This window comes from Botryllus schlosseri, chromosome 1 (genome assembly GCF_051294905.1).
Source record: "Botryllus schlosseri isolate E-star chromosome 1, Bs_hap1, whole genome shotgun sequence".
Classification (NCBI taxonomy): domain Eukaryota; kingdom Metazoa; phylum Chordata; class Ascidiacea; order Stolidobranchia; family Styelidae; genus Botryllus; species Botryllus schlosseri.
The window spans coordinates 9,337,647-9,365,392 of NC_137236.1; the positions used below are offsets into that span (position 1 = coordinate 9,337,647).

A 27,746-nucleotide genomic window follows, 5' to 3' on the forward strand; every position below is an offset into this window, starting at 1 on the left:
ATGAAATTCCTGTTGAGTTGATGCAGTCTATGGTGTAGGTCATTCAGAAAGCAGTCTATGGTGTTTCGAATTCCAAGCAACCTTTCGCGGGCCGCACAGAATAGCCTTTGCCCAGATGTATTGTACACGATACCTAGCGACGACTCGGGCCGCATAATGCCACAATGCTAAAGTACTATTGACGTTCGAAACGTCGCTAAATGTATAAACTGAGGAAATGTAATCGGCGCCTGAGTATTGCTACGTTGATACTGAGCAGAGTGTAAAACGGATTTCTATACTTGCTACCGATATTACCCTATTGGCAAGTTCGACCCCGTACTCCTGCTACATATTTTTACATCAGACGACGACGATATCAATTACAATGATTGATTGGTTCGCTGACTACCCACATATAGTACGGGGCAAGCTCACAGCAAAGAGTCGCTAAGTATTCACAAACGGAAAATGGATATTTCGCGCAAGCTTTTGTAACAAAGCAAGTAAAATTTTGGAAAGGTTCATGCCCATTTGGTGTTGGATTTTGTTACGCTGCCGGCGCCATGCATAGAGTGGTGCGAAGTTGTAATGCAAGGAATTTCAATCAAAGATGTTATAATGACACGAAAATGGCCATCTAAGTGACATGTTTACACTGCAGAACCTACCAAGGTTCGTTTGTGATCGTGAACCTATAAATTTCAGAGGTTCAGACATCTAACGCAAACGTATAAACCTCGCGTTAACACCACCCCTATTGTATAGGTACGGTCCGTGTAAAATGTAAATTGCCAGATCTTCGTAACATTGTTCGCCGCAAATTGGAATTGCCAGAAAATTTGATTTTATCGATTGAATTTCGGTTCGGTTCAAATGGCCTGCCTCACGCTCCTCCATGCGTAATATATTTTGTAAGGATCAGGGAAACATCTATTTATGTTGAAGTGTGCCACGCTATCTCGTCACTTCAGGGATTCTGACCAATATCAGTCTTTTGTGACATGGATGTCGCTGTCGAAACGCAATAGTCATCATCATGCAGATCAAGCACGTCGCAGTGACGGAAGCCAGGGCAATTATCATTCGCAACCGTACAGGCATGATTTGCCTGACAAAATTCGAAATAATCATAAACCTATTATACGACGGCCTCATTCGTTTTTAAAATCTGTCTAGTCGCGAATGTGTTGATCAAGTTAATGATGAAAAGTCGAAGTATTCGTATTGTGGCCTATAACATATTGAAGTTTCATCGTGCACGGAGTTAGAAGATTGGACAAGTTACAAGATTGGGCGAGGGAGTCGCATATGGACAATGTCTTGAGTCAGACTCCCCCCTCCTATCCCTGGGTCGAACGGTCTCTTACTCTATTTGATTACACGTGTCTTCATTTCAGAACTTTAATTTACGCTAATATAAGACTTCAGTATAGTAGACAACGTTCATCATGGAATGTTTTGGCAATGAACCAGTGCAGCCGGACAGTATAGATGTGTTGGTGATTTTGGCCGGTAACATATTGACCTCTTTCTGCTCTCTTGGCATTTATCGCTGCCTGGGAACATTCAACGGCGGTATCAAGACTGAATTCCACGTCAACAACTACGAGATTTCGCTAGTACAAGGGCTGTTCACGGGATTCATGTCCTTCGGAGGTATGAAAGCATTTTGTGCATGTATTCTCGTTGTGGTACGGCCAGAGGCGGTAAAATTTGTCCGCGTTATTATCAGTGGCGGCTCGTGACAATATCGGGTGGTGGGGCAGGGGGTGTACGCAATTTCAATTGTCTAAATGATGTCACAATAGTCTATTCCGACGTGAAAATGTGACTTCGTGTTGGTCACACACAGTTTGTATGGGGTAGACATTAGGCATGAAAACAAGGTATTTCAAATTATTCGTAAGAAAATATGAAGTACAGTAGTGCATACCTGCATATTTTAACGTTTGTATCAGTAGGCCTATTGCGCGCGGCGTGATTTCATAGTTTCAAAATGTTCAATGACTAGTTGATTGAATACCCCGAATGAGAGCGTTGAGAATCGTGAGCACATCAAACGCATCGAGCTTAATTACAGCAGCAAAGTTGATAGAGAGCGATTTTTCAACTACAGGGATTTTCAAAGTTCACCAGTGGTTACTATACTTCGGAAAAAGATGTATTGGAATATAAACAAGTGAACTGGAGCCGAGCAATCAGCAATGTAGACCATAGGGTAATATCGAGAAAACGTTTGCAGTCCCAGACCACATGCTTCGGATCACGATACCCAATTTCGGTCGAACTAGAGACACTGTCCCCTGGCGCCAGCAGTGTAAAAGTGCATAACAAGGCGTCCTTATCCTTGGATATACGTCAGCCTTTCATTTTTTATCGAAATACGTTGGGAAAGGGTATGAGTGCGCTTTCCTTTCGTGTGCGATTAGATTAATGGACCATTTCCAGGCTGGTAAGGGCCGAGTCTTGCGTAAAACACCGAATTTAGCGTAAAATTTATTGAGGAATAGGCTAATCAAGTGATCAGATGTTAGCCGTCATCGAAAACGAGCTAGCTATATCGCGCTTGACATGGCGTTATCAGTAGGGCAATTTTTTTTTACCTAAAAACGGAAGATTTTGACCTAAAATATCTAAGTTTTGACTTTTTTTTGACCTAAAAAACTGAAATTTGACCAAATTTTGATCTTAGGTATACAAATTAGGTGTTTTCACACATAATGTCAAAATTGTACTACTTATCTTCATTTCTACTTGGAACTGTCTGTCCTTACAAAGTAGATTGGCCTGAAAAACGTTTTAATCACAAAAACGAGCAAATTTTTTACATGAAAAAACAATTGAATAGCACATTCACACTGAAATGAACCGGAACACCCCCGGCCGACACCCGCCAGGGGCAACTGCCAGCAACCAGTAGAGAACCGGAAAGAACACGGCACATCAACAATCGCATCACAAAATATGACGTCATTTGTGTGACTTGGAGTCGACTTTTATCAAAATACACCAACCAAAACTCTGTCAACAAAAGGAGTTCGTCTACCACCTAAAAATAGTACATTAAACGCTCTCTCTTTCATGCTGGTGACGTCATATTTTGCGACACGACCGCCGACACACCATGCTTCTTCCAACTCTCCACCAGCCGCCGACGACCACCCCCGACGAGTGCCAGCCGAAAACACTCGGGCCCACCTCAATATGAATACACTATTCAATTGTATATTGAAGTTCTGTACCTCCAAGAAGCCCATGAAAAAACTAGTATTTTAACGAAATCTGGCCCTATGAAGAATTCCAGTAGTTACATTACGTATTATGGTGGAAATAATTAAAATTTGTTGTAGTACAACGAACGAAAGACAGCTTACTTTCCTACATTCTCGGGTAGAAAGTGTTTGTCCTTACTAAGTAGCTTGCCAAGAATGGAGAAAGAACGTTAAACAGCAGCGGGTGTTGGCTGACAACACTGAAGTTGTGTGCACACTGCTGGTGACACACCGTGTTGCTTCATTCTGACAATGTTGTCTATATCACAATTTTTCAGCTTGCGCTTCTTGATATAAGAATCATGCAACGTCCAAGCAGTCTTGCTTCAGTTAGTATATTGCGGTACGTTGACCATAAAACCATGTCACTATTTGTTTCATTTGATCGTTTATGATTCACAATGAGCAGACGATGGGTCGTTTTACAACGGTAGGCCTATAAAGTAGGTTACAAGCTCTAAAATAGCAAGTGATAAATTCACCGACAGCGCAAAATCTACGATACAAACAAAATTCAGAGGTCAGAAAATGTTTGACTTTGTAAACAATTTTGACAAATTTTTGACAAATTTTGTCCTAACGTTACAATTTTGACCTAATTTTCATTTTTTTTTGACATGTCAAAAAAAATCGCCCTCGTTATCAGCAATATAGGCTTGAAGGCCTGAATTTCACTATGAAATCTACATTGGAGAATATATAATAAGTAGGGCAATTTTTTTTGACCTAAAAAACGGAAGATTTTGACCTAAAAAATCTAAATTTTGACCTTTTTTGACCTAAAAAAACTGAAATTTGACCAAATTTTGACCTCACGTATGCAAATTAGGTGTTTCCGCATATAATGTTAAAATTGTACTACTTATCTTCATTTCTGGTTGGAACTGTCTGTCCTTACAAAGTAGATTGGCCTGAAAAAACGTTTTTTGCTCAAAAACTGACAGATTTTTACATGAAAAACTAGTATTTTAACGAAATCTGGCCCTATGAAGAATTCTAGTAGTTACATTACGTATTCTAGTGGAAATAATTAAAATTTGTTGTAGTACAACGAAAGATCCTTTCCTACATTCTCGGGTAGAAAGTGTCTGTCCTTACCACGTAGCTTGCCAAGAACGGAGAAAGAAGGTTCAACAGCAGCATTTGTTGGCTGACAACACTCAAGTTGTGTGCACACTGCTGGTGACAAACCGTGTTGCTTCATTCTGACAATGTTGTCTATATCACAATTTTTCAGCTTGCGCTTCTTGATATAAGAACCATGCAATGTCCAAGCAGTCTTGCTTCAGCTAGGATATTGCGGTACGTTGACCATAAAACCATGTCACTATTAGTTTCATTTGACCATTATGATTCACAATGAGCAGACGATGGTCCGTTTACAACGGTAGGCCTATAAAGTAGGCTACAAGCTGTAAAATATCAAATGATAAGTTCACCGACAGCGCAAAATCTACGATACAAACGAAATGCAGAGGTCAAATAATGTTTGACTTTGTAAACAATTTTGACAAATTTTGACCTAACGCTACAATTTTGACCTAATTTTGACTTTTTTTGACATGTCAAAAAAAAATTGCCCTAATAATAAGGTAAATATTTGAAAGCAAACCGAGAATCTTAAACTGTTTCATGAGATCATCATCTCATCCCGTATCTCAGTATGAAACACAGTTAAAATTTGCAGATATCGACATCGGCTTTTGCTTGAAATCCGCAACGCCGTAGTTTGCGCATGTGTCAGATTTGCGTACATCTCTACCATGCTCGACCTCGATAACGAAATTACTAAACATTGAGTATCAACCGTACTTACCACAGCGTTCGGTACTGAAATCTAGACATGCCTTCCAAAAGCTCAAGACCGATCTTGGTATAGAGCAGTGGTTCCCCAATGGTGGGAAATTCAATGGTTTCTGGTGGGGAATAGACGCATTTGTTCAAAATCATATACAGGACAGTATATACACATTCACGGACACACATGCGCAATTACCGTTACCAGTTAACTGCTCTGGAATGTAAGTATCAAAAATTATATTGCGTGTGGTTCACAAAATCCCATTTTAGTTCTGGATGGCTAATCATGGCGTCACAAACGAACCCAACACGACTAGTTTAACGTGAAATTTCACTCTCGCGAAATTTTGAGCGTTACTGGGTATCGGTTCAAAATACGTTTTATGTTGCAGTTATACGCGATTGTCTCGCATACTGGTGTGGTCTTGTGTCTCGTGCAGTAAAACCAGCAAAGTATCTGCTCTAGTGTGATGACAAAGTGCTGGGTAGTAGGGAAAAGGATCGTAACTGCAGCACCCCCCCCCCCCCAGTAGGGGGCGAGCTCGAAGGGGCCCAAATGGATTTCATGAATTAACATAAATTAAAGTATTTTTTTCTAATTTATGCCACTTTTTCAAAATATTTTCGCGCTGTTGCGCGATATGATATTGCCGAATATCTGATTATTAGGTAGGCCTACTCTTCCCCCACGAAAATACGTAGAATATATAGAAATGAAGAATTCGGCGTCGGCCATTGCTGTGTCACGACGCACCAAGTCATACGAAGTTATAGGACATGTAAGATGCAATTCCGAGAAGTGTGCCAGAGCGATCAGCAGCGAAAAGACCTTGGCCGAGAAGGAATGCCCTTGTGGTGACCCAAAACTTCGATATAAATACAATATACATATATGTTTATTTGGTTGAATGGCTGGCGCCGAATGTTCCTGTTCTGGCGATCTGAACCCAACAGGACAAATGCCATCCCACGGGGAGAAATTATTTGCCAGTAAAGCAATAACAATTTCAAATCGTGTATGCCTTTTACTTTTGGCGATTTCCATATCTTTTGACATAGCAGATATAGGAGGTCACGAAATAGCATAATGTAACGGAAGTCTATATACCAACGGGTCCGCACGAAGATGTTCAATTCTTATTTAAGGGCTCTACCTTTTCCAGCACGCCTCACTCAGCTCTACCGGTAAACCTGATTACGTGAGCAGAGAGGGGATTAAAAATTGACAGCAAAATATATGCGATTCCCGATCAGATTGGGCGATTCAAACACGAATTATATATAATTTTCGCGCTTCCGCCTGTTTAGTCGAAATAAGGCGACGCACTAAATAGTAGACCCAATGTAGCTATAAGTTGCAGGGAAAACGCGTACAAGCTCAGCGGGGCTGAGGAGGTTCTGGGGGCCCAAGACCAACGTTTTTTTCCGGGGCTGACAAAGTGCTGTTACGGTCCTGGTGGGGAATGAAGGCTCGGAATAAATCTGAAGCGGGGAATGAAGACAGGTTGGGAACCACTGGTATAAAGCATCGGTAAAATCGATCAATACCAGTATTGCGTAAAATATGTAAGTGATAAATGGCGAGTCAGCTCTCGCTCGACTTGTGAAACGAAATTATCACCCATATAATTGAGTGATGAACTTAAAAACTGGGTACGGCGTTCGATATTAACATTAAGACTAGCTATGCGAAATGTCATGACCAATCTCGGTATCGAACACCGTCAAAATCAATGGAGACCAATACCCGCTTTTGAGTGAAATCTGTTTGCGATACGTGACGGATCAGCACACAGTCTTTAGAAACGAAACTACTACCCTACACTTTATGTAGCAACCCTGAAACTTGGAGCAGTGTTAAATACCACCTTCACAACATAACACACACCAAGTTTCAAGAGTTATCATGGAGCGAAACATCTACAAAATCGACCTATACCAGCAAAGGTCACTCTACGCATATGACGTAACCGAGTTAAGATATAGATACGATTGTTACATCACAACTTAGGGGAAACCAGGTTAGGTTGCCCCACTCGCTCGGTAATTTTATGAATAGGAGAGAGTAAATCACCGTTTCTTTATTGTGCGCGGCTTTGAGAGAACAGACAGTAAACGCTTGTTATGGGCGCTACCGGGGCAAGCCCCGGCTAGGTGTTCACAAAGCGAAAACACAAAAGGATTCGATTTCCGCCGATACAAGCGCATTTACAAGCGAAAGAACAAAAAGAATGCGGGTTTCGCTGTGATTTAGGTATCTGTTGATTGCTGTGAGTCTATAAATGGTGAATAATTGTTATTGAACAGAATTTTAGGTGGGGCAATGCCCCAGTTTCCCTATAGGACGAGCCGCAACTGGTTATTATGGTCCGAGCGGAAGTGGAACCGGTTCCGTAAATTTCTACACAATTACTTTTCGAAGTAGCAGTTTCCAGTATATATCCAACATATTTCGACCGCAGTAGAAAATGAAAGGTATGAAAATTAAGCTAGTCATAGTTGCAAAATATAAATTTGGTCGAGTGGTTGCATACGTCTAGCAGCTACACATATCAGTGGCTACTTGCAAAATTCCAACACGCATCTTCCGAACCCGTGCAAATTCACCACTTGTGTACCATCTAAAAACAGTACATTGAACGCTCTCTTAGTCGAAATCTCATGCTGGTGATGATACATTTTGTGATACGATTGTTGATATACAATGTTCTTTCCAATTCTGTACTAGTTGCTGACGATTACCCCTGACGAGTCTCAGCCGAAAATAATCGGGTTCGTATGTCAATTGCTACTTGAGTAGCGCAAGTTTGGCGCATGCTTTGTGAGTAAAAAGTAGTAGTGCTCTGTCACTGGCCACAGTTGGGCAGGGTTTCACGGACTCTGGTCACTTTTGGTTACTCTACTTGACACGAGTTATTTTCGAAATGTAAAATGTAAATGTATATAATATTAATAAAATACTTAATTTATTTTTATATATATATAAATATCATTATAATGATAGATAATATTGTAAATGTAAAAGAACGCGATCGACCAAAGTCCTTCTGTGCATTGACTCGACTTTTACTCGAGTCATTGCTCATGGCTGTGCAAAGCATGTGACTTGGAACATTCTATATCTGACTTGATTCAAGTCTGGTGTACCAAGACCGATACTTAAAAATAGGCCAATAAACTGTCATTTATCCAACAGAACTGAGAAAAATGAGTATATGATGAATATGAGGCCTTCGATATCACCCAAGACTTGAGTCTTATAAAAAAGCGAGGTAACCGGTGAACAGTAGGAGTCTTACTCGGACTCTGGCCTCACCACCATGACTCTGATTTAAGCCTTTGCTATCCGACTTGGACTCGGATTTGACTCGGTGCTGAGTTTAACATTGACTTCAACTTGATCCGAGTTTGAACTACAAAAGTAAGATTGACTCGTGACTCGGTACCTTGTGACTTGGTTACGGCATTGAATCTGGGCCCGGCAAAACTTTCCAGGTATAACTTATATTTTAACAGCGCCGGCGGTCGTATTGGTGAAATGGATTTCCTACCGAAAACTTGGATTGATTTCGAGTGCCCTGTTCTCTTTGAGCTTGTTAGCAGCGTCTTTTAGCCCGAATTTTGCGATGTACGCGACTTTAGGCGGAGCCACAGCAGGTGAGTAATGAAGATTTCTTGCACGGAAACATCTTGCAAATATCGATCTTTCGAACACTCCGACTTCAGTACGGCCTTAGGAAGTCGCTTGGATTCGTTAAGAATTTTTCAAACTGTCGCTTTAAATCGGATATTGCATCTGTTGGTGCGAGATATCATTATTTATGGAAACGTGTGTACTCCGCAACCGATTCGGACAATGCTCAGACTTGTTTGGTCGCTATTCCAACGAACTTCCAAAACCGAATTGCGCCAATAAGACCAATAAACGAATATAAGTTGCATCTGAGAACGTTAATTTCTACCAATACCTAATTATACGTACAGTTACGAGTTAAGGAACTCTTGATATACCTTGAAAATATCCAGGTCATCACCAACGACGTCTCGACATGCACTTATCTCGCCACCCTTTACAATACAATCCACATACAATTTACCCAAATGCAGACAAATTAGTCGCATTAGCTACTTCGATAAAACTATAGGTAACTTCGTTAATTTTTATTTGCTTGTCGAAAATTTCTACATATTTGCAAGTAAATTTAGCGATTCCCAAGAGATGCCTAAACGAGATCAAGTCTGCGGAGGCCTACTCGAGTAGCCCAATTAGTTTCAGAATGTAGATCTGGTCGAGCGGTCCCATCACTACACTCTAAATCGAAAGCATCGATTTAGACACAAAATTGTGCATTCAAAGATGCAATATGGGACAAACACATAAAGTCGACCCAAATCTTTCGCCGAAGTGGTGTCATAATATGTGCAAGTCCACACTTCATCAGATAAAGTTACGAAATATGTGCTTCTGCTCTCATCTTATCATCTGTCGCCGGCTTTGATCACTATGAAAGAGTTTACGTATACATTTTAATAGTCCGGTAAGTCGCCGCACGAGTTGTGAGATCAGTAAGATTGAGAGGGATTGTGAGGTCGACGATGGAAACGCTGCTGAAATGTAATCGTAATGTCACTGGTAAATGACCAGATCATCCAGGGTAAGGTACGGTACACTCGTGTGTCGATCATGACGTCATCGGTAAACCCAATGACCCTGGGGTCCGTTTGCTCCCGCTGGGTTATTTGCAGGGGAGGAATTAAGCTGCAAGATATAGATTCTCAAATGATGCAGCCTTTCTATAATAGATGTTGAACGGTAATAACGACTCTCGCGTAAGTAATGCGTGCTTTTAGCCCCGTTTACATATAGCTCAGAAGCAATGTTACCTCTAATTTTGACGAGTCTGCAGCAAGCGCTCACCTATTCACTGCGCAGTCCCTTGGACAACAGTGCGTAACCACTAAAAAAAAGTCATCTCTTCGGATTTTTTGTGCACAACTGATAATTTATGTGAGCAGAGGCTGCGTCAGCTCAAATCAATTGCAGACATGCGTACCTAAAAGGGCACATTGCTCAGGAGCCATGAAGTGGACTGCTGTTTCATCAATGTCGCTCCATTATTTTAGAGTGTCGCTTTCTTGCATTTACTAGATTTTGTGATCGTTTCTCTTTTCATTTTATTTACCAACCAAACTGGCAGAAGAAATTGATCATTTCCATTATATTGCATTTCCTCATTATTGATCATTGATATATCAGCAGTATAGCAATGAAGAAATCAATCAATCAATCATTGTCATCACCATGTAATTTTGAAGTACGTTGTTTAGTAATCGTTAGTGTTACCTGGCTATTATCAGTGCATTCTGCTTTTGACTGTTGACTGAATAAACATCTCTGTATTTCTCTATAGATAACTAACCTACGTTTCTCTATAGATAAACCTACGTAGGTTAGTTATCTATAATTTCTCTATTGCTATCCCTCTCTCTCTCTCTCTCTCTCTCTCTCTCTCTCTCTCATTCACGCTTCACATCTCTCGGTAACGGCGGAAACTCAGTCACGGTCAAAGGGTCAAATTTAAATGGAGCGACAGGCCGCAGTACAGTGACTTTGTGGATGTCGATGAACGTGTCGCTAATCTCATCATAGCGGAAGGAATAAAGAAGATGTTGATTGCGTACGGCATTACAAGAGAACACATTGCTTTAATAATTGAAGGTAATTCGTTCAAGAATATCAACATGCGATATGTTATGATTACCGGTATGTTGTCAAGAGGGTTCTTCAGCAAGCAGCAGTGTGAGAAATATTGGTAGATTGCCTTTTAGATCAACTTGCAGTAGCATCGAAACGGAGTTTCAGAATGTCAGTTAATCCTCTACGTTGATGCAATATGGGTTTACAACTAGATTTCATGACCAAGTTATATAGATCTTGCTTTGCAGTTGACTCACTTGTTTTTCCAACTACACGACATTTTCATTAGTTCAAAACATGATATTTTATTCATGAACCTATTATAATAATTATTGTTTATATTATCCAGTGAAATAAATCTTATTATATTCATATCAAGTTCCCTCTATATAACACATAGAAGTGTGTGCAATGTGCATGCTTAGCTCACTAGCTGCTTTTATAGTAGGCTAACACTTTGCCTTTGTAATAGATCAGAGCGGGGTTTCAAATGTTCGTTCCGAGAAGTGTCGAAGCAAAATACTTACTACTCCTGACGAAATATTTGGAGCAGCGCTAGAGACAGATGAAGAGGTTAGTATTTTTTAACTATTCTAGAATGAACTTATTAAATATTGTTTTGTCAGAACTCTTGCCTTCATATCAACCGGAAGGCAATAAGTGGAATGTCCTTCAACCAAATCTTCTACTTGATATTTATTTGTAGGGAAAACAAGCCGCTGCGGTTATGCTCCTGAGGGAGGGAGTTACGAAATGCAGTAACTGAAGAGAGAATCACAACAGGATTTGAGGGCGATAACGCTTTATCAGGTGAGTTGTAGGATTTGCTGCTTGCTTAACCTGGAACTGTGTGAACAATGAACCTAGATGTACCATAACGTCCTGATTTGTCAGATTTGTACTGATTTCTACTCTTGTCCTGATTTTTTGGCAAACATTGTTCGGCGTTTTCCATAACACCTTGAACGTTTTGCATGCCACAATCTGGCACAAGTTTGAACTTAACAGACCGTCACAAAAGTACTGCTAGTGCTGTTGTTTGAAAATTTTATGGCTTAACATGCGTGCATGTTGAGTTGGTTCTAATTCGGGGTCTGTTAATTTCCAAGTTGCGACACAAACATGTGTTCTAATTCGGGGTCTGTTGAGCTCAGACGTGTGCCTCATTTTGTTTTTGGGTGCTGAAAATATTGTAGGCCTATGTTTTGATTGACGCTGTTTACGTTATGACGGTGCAATAAACACTCGAACTGAAAGAAGGCCTCCAAAAATAGATGATTATTAAATGCTTTTCAATTACATCATTATTTTTGATAAGGCTATAAATCTAAGTTAGAATGAGCTGGTGTAAATTCGTTTTCGTCCCACACCACGGAAAATCATTTCTGCTGCTAATGTAATTTTTGGTTTTCCTGACTTCGAGTCCATGAGGATGGCTACCATGGATATAGTGCATAGAATCAGTGAATGTGAACATAATGCTTGTGCCGTTCCAAAAGGAACCTGTATGATGGTATACTGATCAAATCTGAATGGATCATTAAAGGTTAGTAAACTTATGATTATGTGGAAAAACCCATACATGTCAGCGACTAGACAGCATGTCGTGACGACAGAATTTGCTATCACTTGTTTCCATGAGTTAAGCTTGTTAAACCATATTGGCAAAAACCTATATTGGCCTATTCAGCTCTATTTTTATTCAATATGCATTATGCAGAAGTCCCATAAAGGCAATTCTACATAATCTAAATCTTGTGCTTTCGATTCACACATGGATTATTGGCAATATAATTTTACTTAACATATTTCTTTCAATTCCAGGCCCATTCAGTCCAATTAACGGCCACAAAGCTGAGTCCTCGACATCTCGTACTAGCGTACCATGAAAATGGTGACCTGCAGTCATGGATCGTGGCGAATGGCATCCGCATAAAGGGATCGTCTCACAATAAAGCGAAACCATTTGAGATGGTGCTGGATCTTCTCGCGTGTTATTATGTTTGTGACCATATCCAAAAGTTTTACAGTATGTCCTGATTGGATACAAAAATTTGTGTTTCAATCCAACAAGCTTCTCTGTTTTATGAGCAGATTCTAGAAATCCCAGTAATGATTTTGATTTCGTTTGCTGACTTGGACAACTATACAATTCTAGTACTACTCTAGTTGTCTAATTAGAGTGAAAATAAAATGTGTAGCTAAAATTCTGATTATACTCTAATTTTGAAAAAAAAACTAGCTATAATTATAATTCTACTTTAATTCGTGAAGTGCTTCGTCTCTCTCATTCGAATCTAATTTGTGAAAACAACTGAACCTATAATTCTAATTGTACTCTAATTTGGAAAAACAGTGTAGCTATAGTTCTAATTCTACTCTATAATTTGAAAAAAACTGTTGCTATAATTCTGATCCCACTCTAATTTCGAAATAAAAACGAGCTACAAATCTAATTCTACTCTAGTTTGGAAAAAGCTGTGTAGCTATAAATTCTGATGCTACTCTAATTTGTGAAATGTTTCTTTGCTCTCAATCTAATCTAATTTAGAAAACCACTACCGTATAGCTATATTTCTAATTCTACTCTAATTTGAAATAAAAACTACATCTAATTGGATTCTAAGTCTAATTCAGAAAATATACTGCAGTAGTTATTCTGATTCTACTCCAATTTTTCAAATGTTACTTTGCTCTGATTCGAATCTAATTTGTGATAACAACTGTGTCGCTATAATTCTAACTCTACTCCAATTTGGGAAATGTTTTTTTGATCTAATTGAATCTAATTTGTGATAACAACTGTGTCGCTATAATTCTAACTCTACTCCAATTTGGGAAATGTTTTTTTGATCTAATTAGAATCTAATTTGTGATAACAACTGTGTCGCTATGACTTTAATTCTACTCCAATTAGGGAAATATTTTTTGCACTAATTAGAATCTAATGTGTGAAAACAACTGTGTTGCTATAATTGTAATTCTACTCCAATTTTTGAAATGCTTCTTTGCTTTGATTCAAATGTAATTTGTAGCTGCAACTGGTCGCTATAATTCTAATCACATACCAATTTGTGAAATGTTTCTTTGCTCTAATTAGAATCTAATTTGTGATAACAACCGTGTCGCTAGGATTGTAATTCTACTCCAATTTTTGAAATGTTTTTTGCTTTACTTAGAATCTAATTTGTGATAACAACTGTGTCGCTATAATTCTAATTCTACTCCAATTTGGGAAATATTTTTGCGGAAATTAGAATCTAATTTGTGATAAGAACTGTGTCGCTATGATTCTAACTCTACTCCAATTTGGGAAATATTTTTTTGCACTAATTAGAATCTAATTTGTGAAAACAACTGTGTTGCTATAATTGTAATTCTACTCCAATTTTTGAAATGCTTCTTTGCTTTGATTCAAATGTAATTTGTGGCTGCAACTGGTCGCTATAATTCTAATCACATACCAATTTGTGAAATGTTTCTTTGCTCTAATTAGAATCTAATTTGTGATAACAACTGTGTCGCTATGATTCTAATTCTACTCCAATTTTTGAAATGCTTCTTTGCTTTGATTCAAATGTAATTTGTGGCTGCAACTGGTCGCTATAATTCTAATCACTTACCAATTTGTGAAATGTTTCTTTGCTCTAATTAGAAAGTAATTTGTTAAAACGAACGTGTCGCTAGGATTGTAATTCTACTCAAATTTTTGAAATGTTTTTTGCTTTAATTAGAATTTAATTTGTGATAGCAACTGTGTCGCTATGATTCTAATTCTACTCCTATTTGGGAAATATTTTTGCGGAAATTAGAATCTAATTTGTGATAAGAACTGTGTCGCTATGATTCTAACTCTACTCCAATTTGGGAAATATTTTTTTGCACTAATTAGAATCTAATTTGTGAAAACAACTGTGTTGCTATCATTGTAATTCTACTCCAATTTTTGAAATGCTTCTTTGCTTTGATTCAAATGTAATTTGTGGCTGCAACTGGTCGCTATAATTCTTATCACATACCAATTTGTGAAATGTTTCTTTGCTCTAATTAGAATCTAATTTGTGATAACAACCGTGTCGCTAGGATTGTAATTCTACTCCAATTTTTGAAATGTTTTTTGCTTTACTTAGAATCTAATTTGTGATAACAACTGTGTCGCTATGATTCTAATTCTACTCCAATTTGGGAAATATTTTTGCGGAAATTAGAATCTAATTTGTGATAACAACTGTGTCGCTATGATTCTAATTCTACTCCAATTTGGGAAATATTTCTGCGGAAATTAGAATCTAATTTGTGATAAGAACTGTGTCGCTATGATTCTAACTCTACTCCAATTTGGGAAATATTTTTTTGCACTAATTAGAATCTAATTTGTGAAAACAACTGTGTTGCTATAATTGTAATTCTACTCCAATTTTTGAAATGCTTCTTTGCTTTGATTCAAATGTAATTTGTGGCTGCAACTGGTCGCTATTATTCTAATCACATACCAATTTGTGAAATGTTTCCTTGCTCTAATTAGAATCTAATTTGTGATAACAACCGTGTCGCTAGGATTGTAATTCTACTCCAATTTTTGAAATGTTTTTTGCTTTACTTAGAATCTAATTTGTGATAACAACTGTGTCGCTATGATTCTAATTCTACTCCAATTTGGGAAATATTTCTGCGGAAATTAGAATCTAATTTGTGATAAGAACTGTGTCGCTATGATTCTAACTCTACTCCAATTTATGAAATATTTTTTTGCACTAATTAGAATCTAATTTGTGAAAACAACTGTGTTGCTATAATTGTAATTCTACTCCAATTTTTGAAATGCTTCTTTGCTTTGATTCAAATGTAATTTGTGGCTGCAACTGGTCGCTATAATTCTAATCACATACCAATTTGTGAAATGTTTCTTTGCTCTAATTAGAATCTAATTTGTGATAACAACCGTGTCGCTAGGATTGTAATTCTACTCCAATTTTTGAAATGTTTTTTGCTTTAATTAGAATCTAATTTGTGATAACAACTGTATCGCTATGATTCTAACTCTATCCCAATTTGTGAAATGTTTCTTTGCTCTGATTCAAATGTAATTTGTGGTTGCAACTGTGTCGCTATAATTCTATTTCCACACCAATTTGTGAAATGCCTTTTTTCTCTAATTAGATTCTAATTTGCAAAAACAACTGTGTCGCTATAATTCTAATTCTACACCAATTAGTGAAACGTTTCTTTGCTCTAATTAGAATCTAATTTATGATAACTTTGTAGCTGTAGTTCTTATTTCTATTTGGATAAGCTTAAGTTTTTCAATTGTGCAAGCTAGAAATTCACACATTTTCGTCTGCAAATGAATGTTCTGTATTGATCTTTCGCTGCAATAAAATCTTTTTTGAGCATAAGCTGAGTAAAAATTCATGGATGGCTGGTATTAATTTCGAGCTCTGCACCAGTCAACATGAACATACCACTACTAAACACAGGAAAGCCAGGCACACATCGGCTCCAGCACGTTGTGTGGTAGTTAAAAAAAAAAACGGATTTGGCATGTAAGTTTGCGTTCCTCTGCACGCATTCGAATTTAGAGTGTAAGCTATAGCAGTTATTCCTAGGCCTCGTTAGAAATGTCAAGATCTATCTTGAATATTGACTATTGGCACTATACATCTATGTAGATAGGCACAATCCACCACCCTATATTCAATTACTGCCATGCGTGGGATATTTCACCATTTTGTCAACTATTTAACTCAGAACAGTGATGTAATCGTAGCCTATTCTAAAAGTACTTGGTATGGTATAGAATCCAGAATGAGAAGAAAAGAAAAGCACATTTGCCTGAAATACTCGGGTCGACGTGAAAGTAGAATCACAAACACCGATGTGAATAAGTAACATACTTGGGTGATCGGAAAGATAGAAGTGCTTGGATACTGAACACCACGTCGGACCAAGATCCCAACAAATGGAAACCTGACTGTTACGAAATGACGACTCGTAGTAATTTGATTAAACTGTCATTTACTTCCTTCGACGCATTTCATGTGTTCCCTAGTCACTGCGGCGACGGGACACATGCTAATCATCATATGAGCTGTAGTTGCACCACAGATGCGAGCTTCGAATTAGCCTGCCTTTGCTGTGTAAACGTCAGAAATTTTCAATTGTCAGGACTTTTCGGTGGGACGTCGATCAATCTCCTGTACCTCTCCATACCGAGATACTACATCAAGCATCGCAGCATAGTGGCTGGATATATATACACTGTGGAGACGATTGGTGTGTTATTGACGACGGCCTTGTATTCACGGCTCACTGAAGAATATGACTGGCACACAGGGCTGTTCTGGATGTCATTCATATCAGCTGGCGGTATTGTTGGAGCATTCGTGTACCGGTGAGGGAAATATATACGGCCCGAGATGTTTCATCGCCTTCAGTAGTTATGACATAGATGTATATGAAGTAAACTTTGGTGTAGTCAATAAAGCGGTACCTGCGTGGTTCCATTCTGAATAGATAGGTTCGAAATGCAAAGATGAAATAGGTAGTGTGACGTAAGAATGGTATAACAACAACAACGAGAGAAATCACAAAACGAGAGCGTTAAGCAAAAATGCAATACAAATTGGCTATAATGTATAGCCATAGACGCAACACTAATGAAATACACGGAGAGAATAGAGTCGGTCCTTTCTGAATAGAGTAGTAGGCTTCGCGTCAGTATTACAGTGTCATTCATCACGTCGTAAGAGTATGTATAATGTGGAAGTATAGCCTTTCTATTTTGTATGCCAGCTCTGTATCGCATTGAGGATGATCTGGCATTTTCCAAACTTACCTATTTTACTGCACTTTGTGACCGTGCTGAGAATTGACCGCGACCTCGACAAAGATATCAGTTCCACTAACGTTCGTATGTTGGTATTGTAGGTTTCGATTTCAATATTGGTTGCGGTTATGTTTCGGTTGTTGCATTTCACCTTGTAATTCCCCGATACTTGATACAGCGTTACCGAACCCATGTCCGCAAAATATGTGATTTGTATGTTTGAGCTGTTCGCGGTGTTTGTCGACAACTATGGTCATTTACACCAAGCCGTGCTTGTTATTCCGTAGCTGCCGACTTGTAGCACGGCCCTCTTCTAGACTTTTATAAGACACCGTGACATGTCCATCCATGGGTGCGAGGATTCTCTCCTGGGGGTGTGGAGATGTTGTGTCATTCGTGGGATTACTTAAATCTAGTCCAGGGCCGGGCAACATACGGCCCGCCACGGCATTTTGTACGGCCCGCGGGCAGCTTCCCGTCTTACAAGATAATGAGTCCCACGGCATATCAGTCTGCCGAGATTCCCCAATCCCCACTACTTGCTTACAACATTAAGTTTTAGTGAGTGTAGGTTATGTTAATATATCGTGTGTGCGCATTGCGCAGCGTGCGAGAGTGGAGCTGACGGGTAAGTTCGTCGAAGCGAAGATTGCATTGTCATCATTCACTATATGCCTAACCCTAATGTTTCTTGTGGTAGTCATGGTGTTTGTCAACTGCAATGGTCATTTACACCAGGCCGATATTTCTTATTTTTGATTCCGTAACCGCCGAGTGGTAGCATGGCACACGTCCAGGCTTTTGTGAGACACCGCTCAATAGTTATGCCGATGAGATGGCGCGGAGGAGCCTGGATAAACATCCAATACTTAGGTAGAAATTATGGAGTCGGACTCGAACTCACAACACATTGCTTTCGTAGCTGTCACATTATCTCGCCACCTACTCAACTCGAATGAATTGATATCTTGGTAAGTTCGGGGTACCGGGCCTGTCGAACGACCTTGAATCTTAATTAGGGATTGCACATTGGGTTGATTGATCGAAGAGAAGCAAACATGGCAGTGCATGTATGACAGTGGTTTTCAAGCTGGGGGCGTGAAAGCATCTGAAGAAGGGGCCCGAAGTCACAGTTAACTGAAAAATTGTTCGCGCACCAGACTTACCTCCAGCTCATTGTGTTTACTCTATCCCTCATTGTGTTTACTCTATCCATTGTCCGAATTTCATATTTGAGAATTGTCTCATAAATAGCCATAACCTTCATTGCCATCAAAATATCCGTTGCGATGGCTAGCATTCTGATTTACCTCTTTAATATTTGTGATATAACGATAAGGGCGCGCGGATTTTTCACTATTCAAAAGGGGGGCGTGTTTAAAAAAAGTTTAAGAAACACTGCTGTATGACAATTCTGTTCCCAAGTCCACATTCTCTTCATTATCGGTGAGAATTTCTTTGAAATAACATTGCTGCGTTAAAATACATTCATTAAATACGATTTTTACCTTGTATATGTGAATAAATGGGCAAATGATGTATCGATTCAGCAATTCGGCCCGCCAAGTGCTTAATTCTTATATATCAGGCCCGCCGACTGAAGAAGTTGCCCGTCCCTGATCTAGTCCATTGGTCCTCGAATCACGGGTTAGTCAAATATATTAGACTTTCTGTTGGAGTTGTGGTCTCTTAAACTACCCTCCACCTCGACCTAGTGCCCGAAGTCATAGTTTTTTCTGCGGTGTATGTCTCGATTCCCTGACTTCTTGCCGCCCTTTTCATTCCATTTCCACCGGGTCTATTTTCTGGGCTTTTTGTCGATGTAAGAACAGCGACGCGAGGGAAGAGCCCAGAATAACCTCCGTCACGGAATCGAACCCGTGCCGCCCGGGCCACTGTCGCCTATTGTCACCACTACCTCATCGCCATTCCAAATTGGAAGAGGTTGCGCTCCTGTGTATTAATTAGAGAAATGAAACGTCAAAATTCGACACTTGCGACCTATTTTACGACATGCTGTCGTAATATAGAGTTCATGGTGTGCTTTGGGCTTGGCGTGCGTCACAATCCTTAAAGAGCTGTACGAACCTCTTTCAAAACGGCTCAAGGAACATTCATACGCGAAATCCGGAAGACAACGTATAATCGAAGACCGTTATGTTTAGACAGCACAATTTATCGACATTTGGCAGTAGGATAGCGACTCGCACTTCTTTCAAATGCACGTTACAATAACACCTTTCCGTCGTCACAGACGGGTGCGAGAAATGATTAGTGATTTCGAAGGGTTGCCAACGGGGGAAGGGGGGAAAGGTCTAAGAATCACTGGTGGCTGGTGTAAATCATTGTTTTAAATCCTACATGTCTGCCTCCATACGTCCCTACATAACCAGGTCGTACTCTATTCATGCTTGTTCAAATTCTTCAGGTATAATTTGATTAGCCTATAGTGTTTCGATGTATCGCGTGGTTTAGGATTTTGAAGCAAGTTGTGTTTTCGTGTGCCATCATTTGGGTGGGAATACTCCCTTTGTAGCTAAAGAGTGTCGCCATCAACATTGATTTATTCCAATTCCATGTTTACAGACCAGTGGCAGTCGTGAATGAGGCGCCAACCCAAGGAGAGGACGTGGCGGAGACCGCGTTTGGACCGGAGACTTCTGCGGGTCAGCAGATAGCCACGTTACAGCCGCACGCTCAAACATACGAGAACGAGGTCATCAAAGCACCAATTGTTCAGCAAGACAAATTCGGGGACGTGATAGATTCAACTGTTCAATCAGATGAGGAGAAAAGCGTGGTCGTTCAAACAGGTTCGGGAGAGTCGGCTGGGATCCAAAATACACCTGATCAAGCCACGCCACAGCCGGACTCTTCAGCATACGAGAATGAGTTCATCAAAGCACCAGTTGTTCAGCAAGAGGAATTCGGTGACGTGATAGATTCAACCGTTCAATCAGATGAGGAGAAAAGTGTGGTCGTTCAAGCAGATTCGGGAGAGTCGGCTGGGATCCAAAATTCACCTGGTCAAGTCACGCCACAGCCGGACGCTTTAACATACGAGAATGAGTTCATCAAAGCACCAGTTGTTCAGCAAGAGGAATTCGGTGACGTGATAGATTCAACCGTTCAATCAGATGAGGAGAAAAGTGTGGTCGTTCAAGCAGATTCGGGAGAGTCGGCTGGGATCCAAAATTCACCTGGTCAAGTCACGCCACAGCCGGACGCTTTAACATACGAGAATGAGTTCATCAAAGCACAAGGATTTCAGCAAGGGGAAGTCGGAGACGTGATAGATTCAACTGTTCAACCAGATGAGGAGAAAAGCGTGGTCGTTCAAGCAGATTCGGGAGAGTCTGCTGGGATCCAAAATTCACCTGGTCAAGTCACGCCACAGCCGGACGCTTTAACATACGAGAATGAGTTCATCGAAGCACCAGTTGCCCAGCAAGAGGAAGTCGGCGACGTGATAGATTCAACTGTCCAGTCAGATCAGAAGAAAAGCGTGGTAGTTCAAGCAGATTCGGGACAGCCGGCTGGGATCCAAAATACACCTGATCAAATGTCGTCGTTGAACCGACTCAAGGCTCGACTCAAATCTGTCTTCGACTATACCCTATGCTGTCAACCGATATACATCCTTGCATTCATATCCAGCATGTTGTACTGGTCGGCCTGGGTGAGCAAGCGTACACTATGAGAATCAATGGGTGGAGAATAGCTGTATTTAACGTATTTTATTTCCGTCGTGACCGTGGGGCGTAAATCCGTCACACGGCACTTGCATGTACCGAATTTTGGTTTCGTACCCATTCCCATGAATCAAATACATCATCCCGTTAGGGGATTTATTCCGGGGGGCTGTGGGTTCTGTTAACGTGAGGGTTACCATAAGTCCTCATTAGGAGGATTAGCCTCCCTTTTCCCGTTCTTGAAAATGTTATCCGAGGACTCCTATATCACCTCCTTTTTGACCATTCGTTCGCCAAATTGTACAGCTGAGATAATGGACAGATTCGAGTGAACATCGGCATAAATGACGCAAAATAGCAAACACGGACGTTCGAGCAGAAATTTCGTAACAGCGTGTAAATCGGTATTCGAACGAAAGTGATGACCTTTTTTAATATTTTAGTCGAAAACTTGCCCAACTGAGCACTGATCATAGTGATCATGATAAAGAAATGACCGGATTTATAATTTTACAAATAGTTTTTCAATTCCAGCTTGCAATATTTAACGTTATTGAGCTGTAATCTGACTGCGGTTGGTTGCGCTGCGTATTCGCTAAATATATAGTATATTTTCCGACGGGTCTGATCTCGTTCGTGTATATCACTTCGACGTAACATGCAACAAGCCCGTCTTGCAGACACAGAGACCACGACATGGCGAGGTTTTTCTTTATGGAACTATGTAAATATTTTCGAATTTATTCGATTTCATAACACGTACGTATATTGATGCGATAAGAGTATAACGGCGTGGCAACTCCTATCAAGTTACAGTCTAATTACAGTTACAATCAGGGTTGTAGTGACTCGAATCATGACTCGACTCAAGTCCGACTCAAGTCACGATTTTCTGATGACTCGACTTGATTCGGGTCATTGCACATGACTCGAACCAAGTCACGTGACTATAGACTCAGACAGCCAAGACCGACATTTCATTGTAATTTCGAATAATAGTAAAGCAACCGAACTATTGATATTTAATCTATTGGTACTTTTGAAACTTGAAAATACAACCAGAAACAGCTAAAAACTGAGGAAAATTATAATATCATTAATGCGAACCATTCGATATCACCGAACAGAGGTATAAAATGGCTTTAGCAATACTTAAACTGGAAAATGAGCAGTCAACACAATGACTCGGATTCGACCCTCTGCTCGCTGACTCGGACTCGGACTTGACTCGGTGGTGAATTGAAAATGACTCGACTTGGCTCAAGACAAAATTGTCCAAGTGAGATTGACTTGTGACTCGGAGCCTTGTGACTTGGTTACAATCCTGGTTACAATCCTAATTACAATCCTAATTCAATTTGGTATCACGATCAATTCCAAGCTCGTGTCCAGTAGCAAATCAAATTTATTCCCAGTATTGAAACGAAACAAAATGGTAATTAGTTTATGCTAGCTGCTGTTTTGTAATCTGTCAGAATATGTGAGCTGTCGTTTCCGTTTCCGTATTTGCAGGCGGGGATTGCGTATCTTATGTTACCACTGGGAACGAACCGCTTGGAAATGGAGACCGAGGATGCGGTCAAGCTCATTATGACACTCGGGGCCGGAGAGTTTTCCGGAAAATTTGTAAGCGGCTTTCTCTGTGAATGGAGCCGTGTAAACAAGTGGGTCAAACAGAGGTTATATTTCTGATTACAAAATTGGCCGAGACTGTGGTGCAACACAAGACTCATGATAAAGTATCAAATATCAAACTTGTGCTTATAACAGGTGATCACTGGTAAGTAACGAAGTAGGCCTACTTTTGTGAACCTGCACTACTCGCTGCACTCAACAAGGAAGTAGTTCTACTTAAAGGGGGTACTGCAGTAGGTAGATAACTTGGCCAAATTTGGTGTTTACGAATAGAACGGTAGTTCCGATACACATCTTACTCATCACCCCCGTTTTAAGCTCAGCATACCTTTATCCCCGGTCTAAAGCGATGATTCTTAAACTGTGCCTCCACAGATTCTCGGGTGTGCTGCGAATCTTTTTTAATTTAATAAGAACACGTTATGACTAGGTAAAACATAACGTGATTGCATTCAGGCATGCGACGTAACTGATTCCTATTTGATGAATGAGAACTGCGACCATTAAAATGTAACTAATTATGACGTTGCCGATGAGTAGGCTAGGTGCTGCGTGTCGAAGAGAGGTCTTTCGTTTCCCGCTCTTAGAGAATCAACTCGTCAACAAACTATTCCACAAAGCACGAGCACACTGCCGGGCATTGATCTTGCATGGTAATATTAGTTTTCAGGATCTGTTGTGATGCGTTTTTAGATGGGAAGTTAGCCCATTTTGGATTACATATCGAGGTCCCCTATCAAATCTTATATCATGATAAGTACATAAGCAATCAGACTTTAATTGACATTTGAATCCATGCGTTATTAATGCAGTGCTTCTCAACCTGTTGGTCTTCGCGCACCCCCTTTGTACCGTCACGGCCCCTGCGGACACCTCAGGGGCCAAGGTTTAGTGCAAATTTAGCTCAATAATCCTACAGCCGACATCTGTATTGTGCAAATTTTAACTGTAGGGCAGTGATGAACAGAAATACTCTTTTTTTTTGAAATCAACATACTATTTATGCAGAAATTGGGATAACATTTGTTATTTTGAAGCGAATTCTGTAGCTGCATTCATTAAAATACGCGGTCGAGTCTTGAAAATCCGCCCCGTTGATTTGGTATGAGCTAGTACCGAAAATCCTTTTCCACAATGACGGTGCCGAATGTAATAATAAGACGTAACGCTTCCGACGACATCTTCGGGCATAATCGCAAGTAGCATATTTGGCACCATAATTTAGAAACAAAATTTTAATGAACATACAACGTCTAACATAACGTTCAGCAGCTTATACTGAAGTTATAACGGGATAGCGGGTATTTATATCACAGGAAAATTAATTTTTGCAAACAAATTTTTCACACAGCCCAACAAAACTTCTCGAAACAGGAACGTGTTTAGGCGATTGGCAATTTGGAATTGAAATAAACCTTGCACAGTAGAATATTTCAAGTCAGATGGCCATTCTGGTTATGTGGGTCCCGAAGTTGTAGCGGTTATGGAGCGAAATTGCCTCGTGATTTATCTAATTTATAAACTACAAATTAAGTTTATCGACCATTTTGCAAATTTGGAGGTTCCCTTAAAATGCTTCGCGGACTGCGTTAATGCATTCATGACTGTGAGCACAGCTTCTTTTTCTAGTCAACCAACGTAAAATTCGGTAGAAAGCCGGTAATTCAGGATTTGAGCCGGATTTTTTTCAACCGACAACAAAGTCGGGAAAATTCTATCATTTTTTCTGATTTTACTCCAGTGTTGCAAGGCAGAAAATTTTGAAAATGTGTCCTCTTTTCGGATTTCCAAAATATGGTAACTCTATCTTCATACCATCTTGACCAATCATGCCTAAGGAATGCCTTCGATGTTCGGTAGCACACGTGAGCAATTGTTTTCAACAATAAAATTCGCGTGGAGCAAACTACGATCGCGCATATCCGATGCCCATTTAGAAAATATTCTAGCGCTTGCTTTATCTGACTTGATCCAGAAGTTAAAAAGAAAACTTTCAAAACGAAAGCAGCATCAAGTGTCGCATTAATGCTGTGTTGCTTGAATGTGAATACATTTCCTCTTTTTGTGATGGATATGATTGAGATCGCAGAAATGTAGCGCAACATACTGAAGTGAGTGTGAATTATAGTATGAAAAGTCCGGCCCGCCAACGGTTTGTACACTCGGCATTCGCCCCGTTTCTAGCAAAAGGTTACACATCATTTTTCTAAGGCAACTTTTTGTTAGAGTGCCGCGAGCGTTTTATAGTTTGTCTAGTGTGCCACAAGTCAAAAGGTTTTAGGACCCACTGCTCATAAGTAAGGTTATCCTTATATTTTCCGTATAGTATTCGATTGGGTGGTATCGACTTACTCCAGTAGTTATGCTTGTATACTATTTCTACTTCATCCGTTTTTTCGGCTCCGTGTCTCAAACCCGCCTACTTAGGGAACCACAGATCGTTTTGACTACTACATTCAACATCTACTAAACGGGTTGTTGATGCCAAGATACTTCACTACATTTTGGATTCTGAGTTAGACGGGGAGGTAACCCTATATAATGTGAAGTAACAATTTGTTAAAAAGTCCACTTGTTTAGATGGTCATTTATTTTGGATTCAACAGTAGCCATTTCCGGGGTATTATTTACTTCACGCCAATTCTAGACTCTTTATGGAAATTTGCATTATTTCCATTTACTCGCATTCACGACGTAATTTAAGATCGCATTTGATCAACACTAGGCATTGAATGCATGGATTTTTCACATGCAATTCCAATCCAATCGAAACGAAAATTCGGTATAGTAAATATATGGAGTATTAGAGGTTGTATGTTTAGTCAATGGTAATTGTAAATTGGTTAAACATGGGTAATTGCAAGTTGGTTAAACATGGATAGCATTGTGTAACCACTCAAACTCCAGTACTTCGGTATGGCCAAGATGACATTATAAGGGATGGGCGGACAAAGTTCACTTTTTCTGCAGCGGAAAGTTATATTTAACGCGAAACAGTAACTTCATATTGTAAATTTACTCGCTAAAAGCTTTTCGACTAGTCGACTCTCAAAGGTAGCGAACGTCAGTAATAAGGTGAATCAAACTCGAAATGTAGAAAGTATTTCGTCTTTATGACGAAACAATAACAAAAACAAACAACTGCGTTACGGTCGTAACGAGATAAAACAAACGCAATACTCAAAGTTCAGAGGCGAGATCGCCTGTCGCTTAGATAGACCCTACTTGTTTTTTCGCCTCTGATCGCTGGATATCAGACTTGTAAAAAATTCCAATCTAATGTTAGTTGACGGTCAAGTAACTACTGTTTTACTTGTTTAAAAGTGAGTATAATGCTATTTCTTATTCTAGCTGCGCATTTAATATAATCTGTTGCCTAACAACTAGAAAATATGTGTCGCCGTTCGGCGTGCATCGCGATCCTGCGTCTTAGTTGTGTGATGTCTCTGCAGCTAGAGAGCTCAGAGCCATCGCTATCAACAGTGGCATATAGTCGTGAGTTTTGGGAGTTCCTGATTTGGGGGTCGAAACCCCTCAAACTTCCAACTCGAAAGCCTGGTCCTCTGCATTACTGATTCTATCTCCGCCATCCTTTTCATCTTCTATAGCGAAAAAGTAAAAAATCAGTGAGCTGCTTCGAAATTGAAACTCGTTAGTGTATAGTGTTTAAGTTGGTTAGTTAGTGACGGACCATTTTAAAAGTCGCTAGTTCTAGTTTCAGTTCCAGCTGCTTGTGTTGAAAAGTGAAAATTTCTAGTTCTAGTTGTAATTGCGTACATTTTCTGTCCAACAGCCTGTACAAATATGCTGCATTTGTCTCTGTGGATATGACGTTGCTTCGTTACTAACGAAATTTTACTCTTTAAGGGCCTTTCTGCTAGCCTTCACGAACGTGCTCGCCGCGATCTTTACATCCGCCATAACATTGTCTCGAGATCACGACATAGTGTTATTCCTGTCGTTCGTCCTTGGACTGACCTATGCGCCATTTGGTAGCCAGTACGTGGTGCTGTATGCTGATGTCTTCGGGTCAGAGAAGATAACGCACGCTATGAGCATCGACGGATTTGTAGCCACTCTGCCGACATTTCTGGTTACTCTGATTCTAGGTACGTTGGAGTCGGCGATGATTGCTTCCTGTAATAATCAATCTTTCCTGTAATTCCAGGTGCATTAATCGATCGGACTAAAGATGTTGTCGTTTCGTTTCACACATGTACAGGAATTACGGCTGCCAATGCAATTTGCGTCCTTTTCATCGGTTTGCTGCAAGGATGGAATGCCGGCGTCAATGTGGCTTAGACCACGCAATGAAATTGACAGTGAAGACAGCGAGAAGTCATCATTGATCTGGAAGTTGATCTAATGCCACGTTAATTTAACATTGCCTGCCGATTGGCTAATTTTTGGTGGTCAAACTCTCGAACAATAATAAATCGAAATCTGTTCATTCCTCGTAGCTATTAGGGGTGATGCAATCGTGAGGTTCACGTTCGCGTTCGCGTTTTGCGTATGAATTGTCAGAAATTTAGAGGTTAATGTTCGACGAACCTTGTTAGGTTCTGCACTGTGAAACTTTTTTTCACGTCGTGTGATAGCATCTTTGGTTGAAATTCATTTCATTTCTACTTCGGACCACTCCATGTGTGGTGCAGGCAGCATGCATAAAATCAACATGAAACTATGCACCTTGTCAACCTCAAATATTTACTTGATTAGTTCCAAAAGCTGGCTCGAAATATCCAGCTTTGCGTTTGTGAGTATTTAGTGACTTTGCTGTGAGCTTGATCCGCAATCACGCAACATCAAGAATGAAACACGCTACATGCAGGTTGTCCGCA

At 40.0% G+C, this 27,746-nt stretch overlaps 1 protein-coding gene and 1 long non-coding RNA gene across 2 annotated transcripts; both read left to right on the top strand.

Annotated features, from left to right (window-relative positions):
- Positions 1 to 1,262: 1,262 nt before the first annotated feature.
- On the top strand, positions 1,263 to 27,355 carry LOC145440760 (uncharacterized). Its single transcript, XM_080318508.1, has 7 exons — positions 1,263 to 1,638; positions 8,571 to 8,711; positions 16,918 to 17,143; positions 20,165 to 21,257; positions 22,783 to 22,934; positions 26,773 to 27,014; positions 27,074 to 27,355. The coding sequence occupies exons 1-7, from the start codon at positions 1,431 to 1,433 to the stop codon at positions 27,205 to 27,207; spliced, it is 2,196 nt and encodes a 731-aa protein (XP_080174634.1). The 5' UTR covers positions 1,263 to 1,430; the 3' UTR covers positions 27,208 to 27,355.
- Positions 10,567 to 16,336, top strand: LOC145440770 (uncharacterized). The gene is made up of 4 exons (XR_013915608.1): positions 10,567 to 10,773; positions 11,225 to 11,325; positions 11,459 to 11,562; positions 12,577 to 16,336. It is a non-coding gene; the product is annotated as an uncharacterized LOC145440770 (long non-coding RNA).
- Positions 27,356 to 27,746: the final 391 nt, after the last annotated feature.

Excerpts from the sequence above, each read along its gene's own strand:
- LOC145440760 (XM_080318508.1), top strand. The coding sequence starts at position 1,431 with ATGGAATGTTTTGGCAATGAACCAGTGCAGCCGGACAGTATAGATGTG. Across the intron at positions 8,712-16,917 it reads TTTAGGCGGAGCCACAGCAG|GACTTTTCGGTGGGACGTCG; the intron begins GTGAGTAATGAA and ends TTCAATTGTCAG. Across the intron at positions 27,015-27,073 it reads TCTGGTTACTCTGATTCTAG|GTGCATTAATCGATCGGACT; the intron begins GTACGTTGGAGT and ends CTGTAATTCCAG.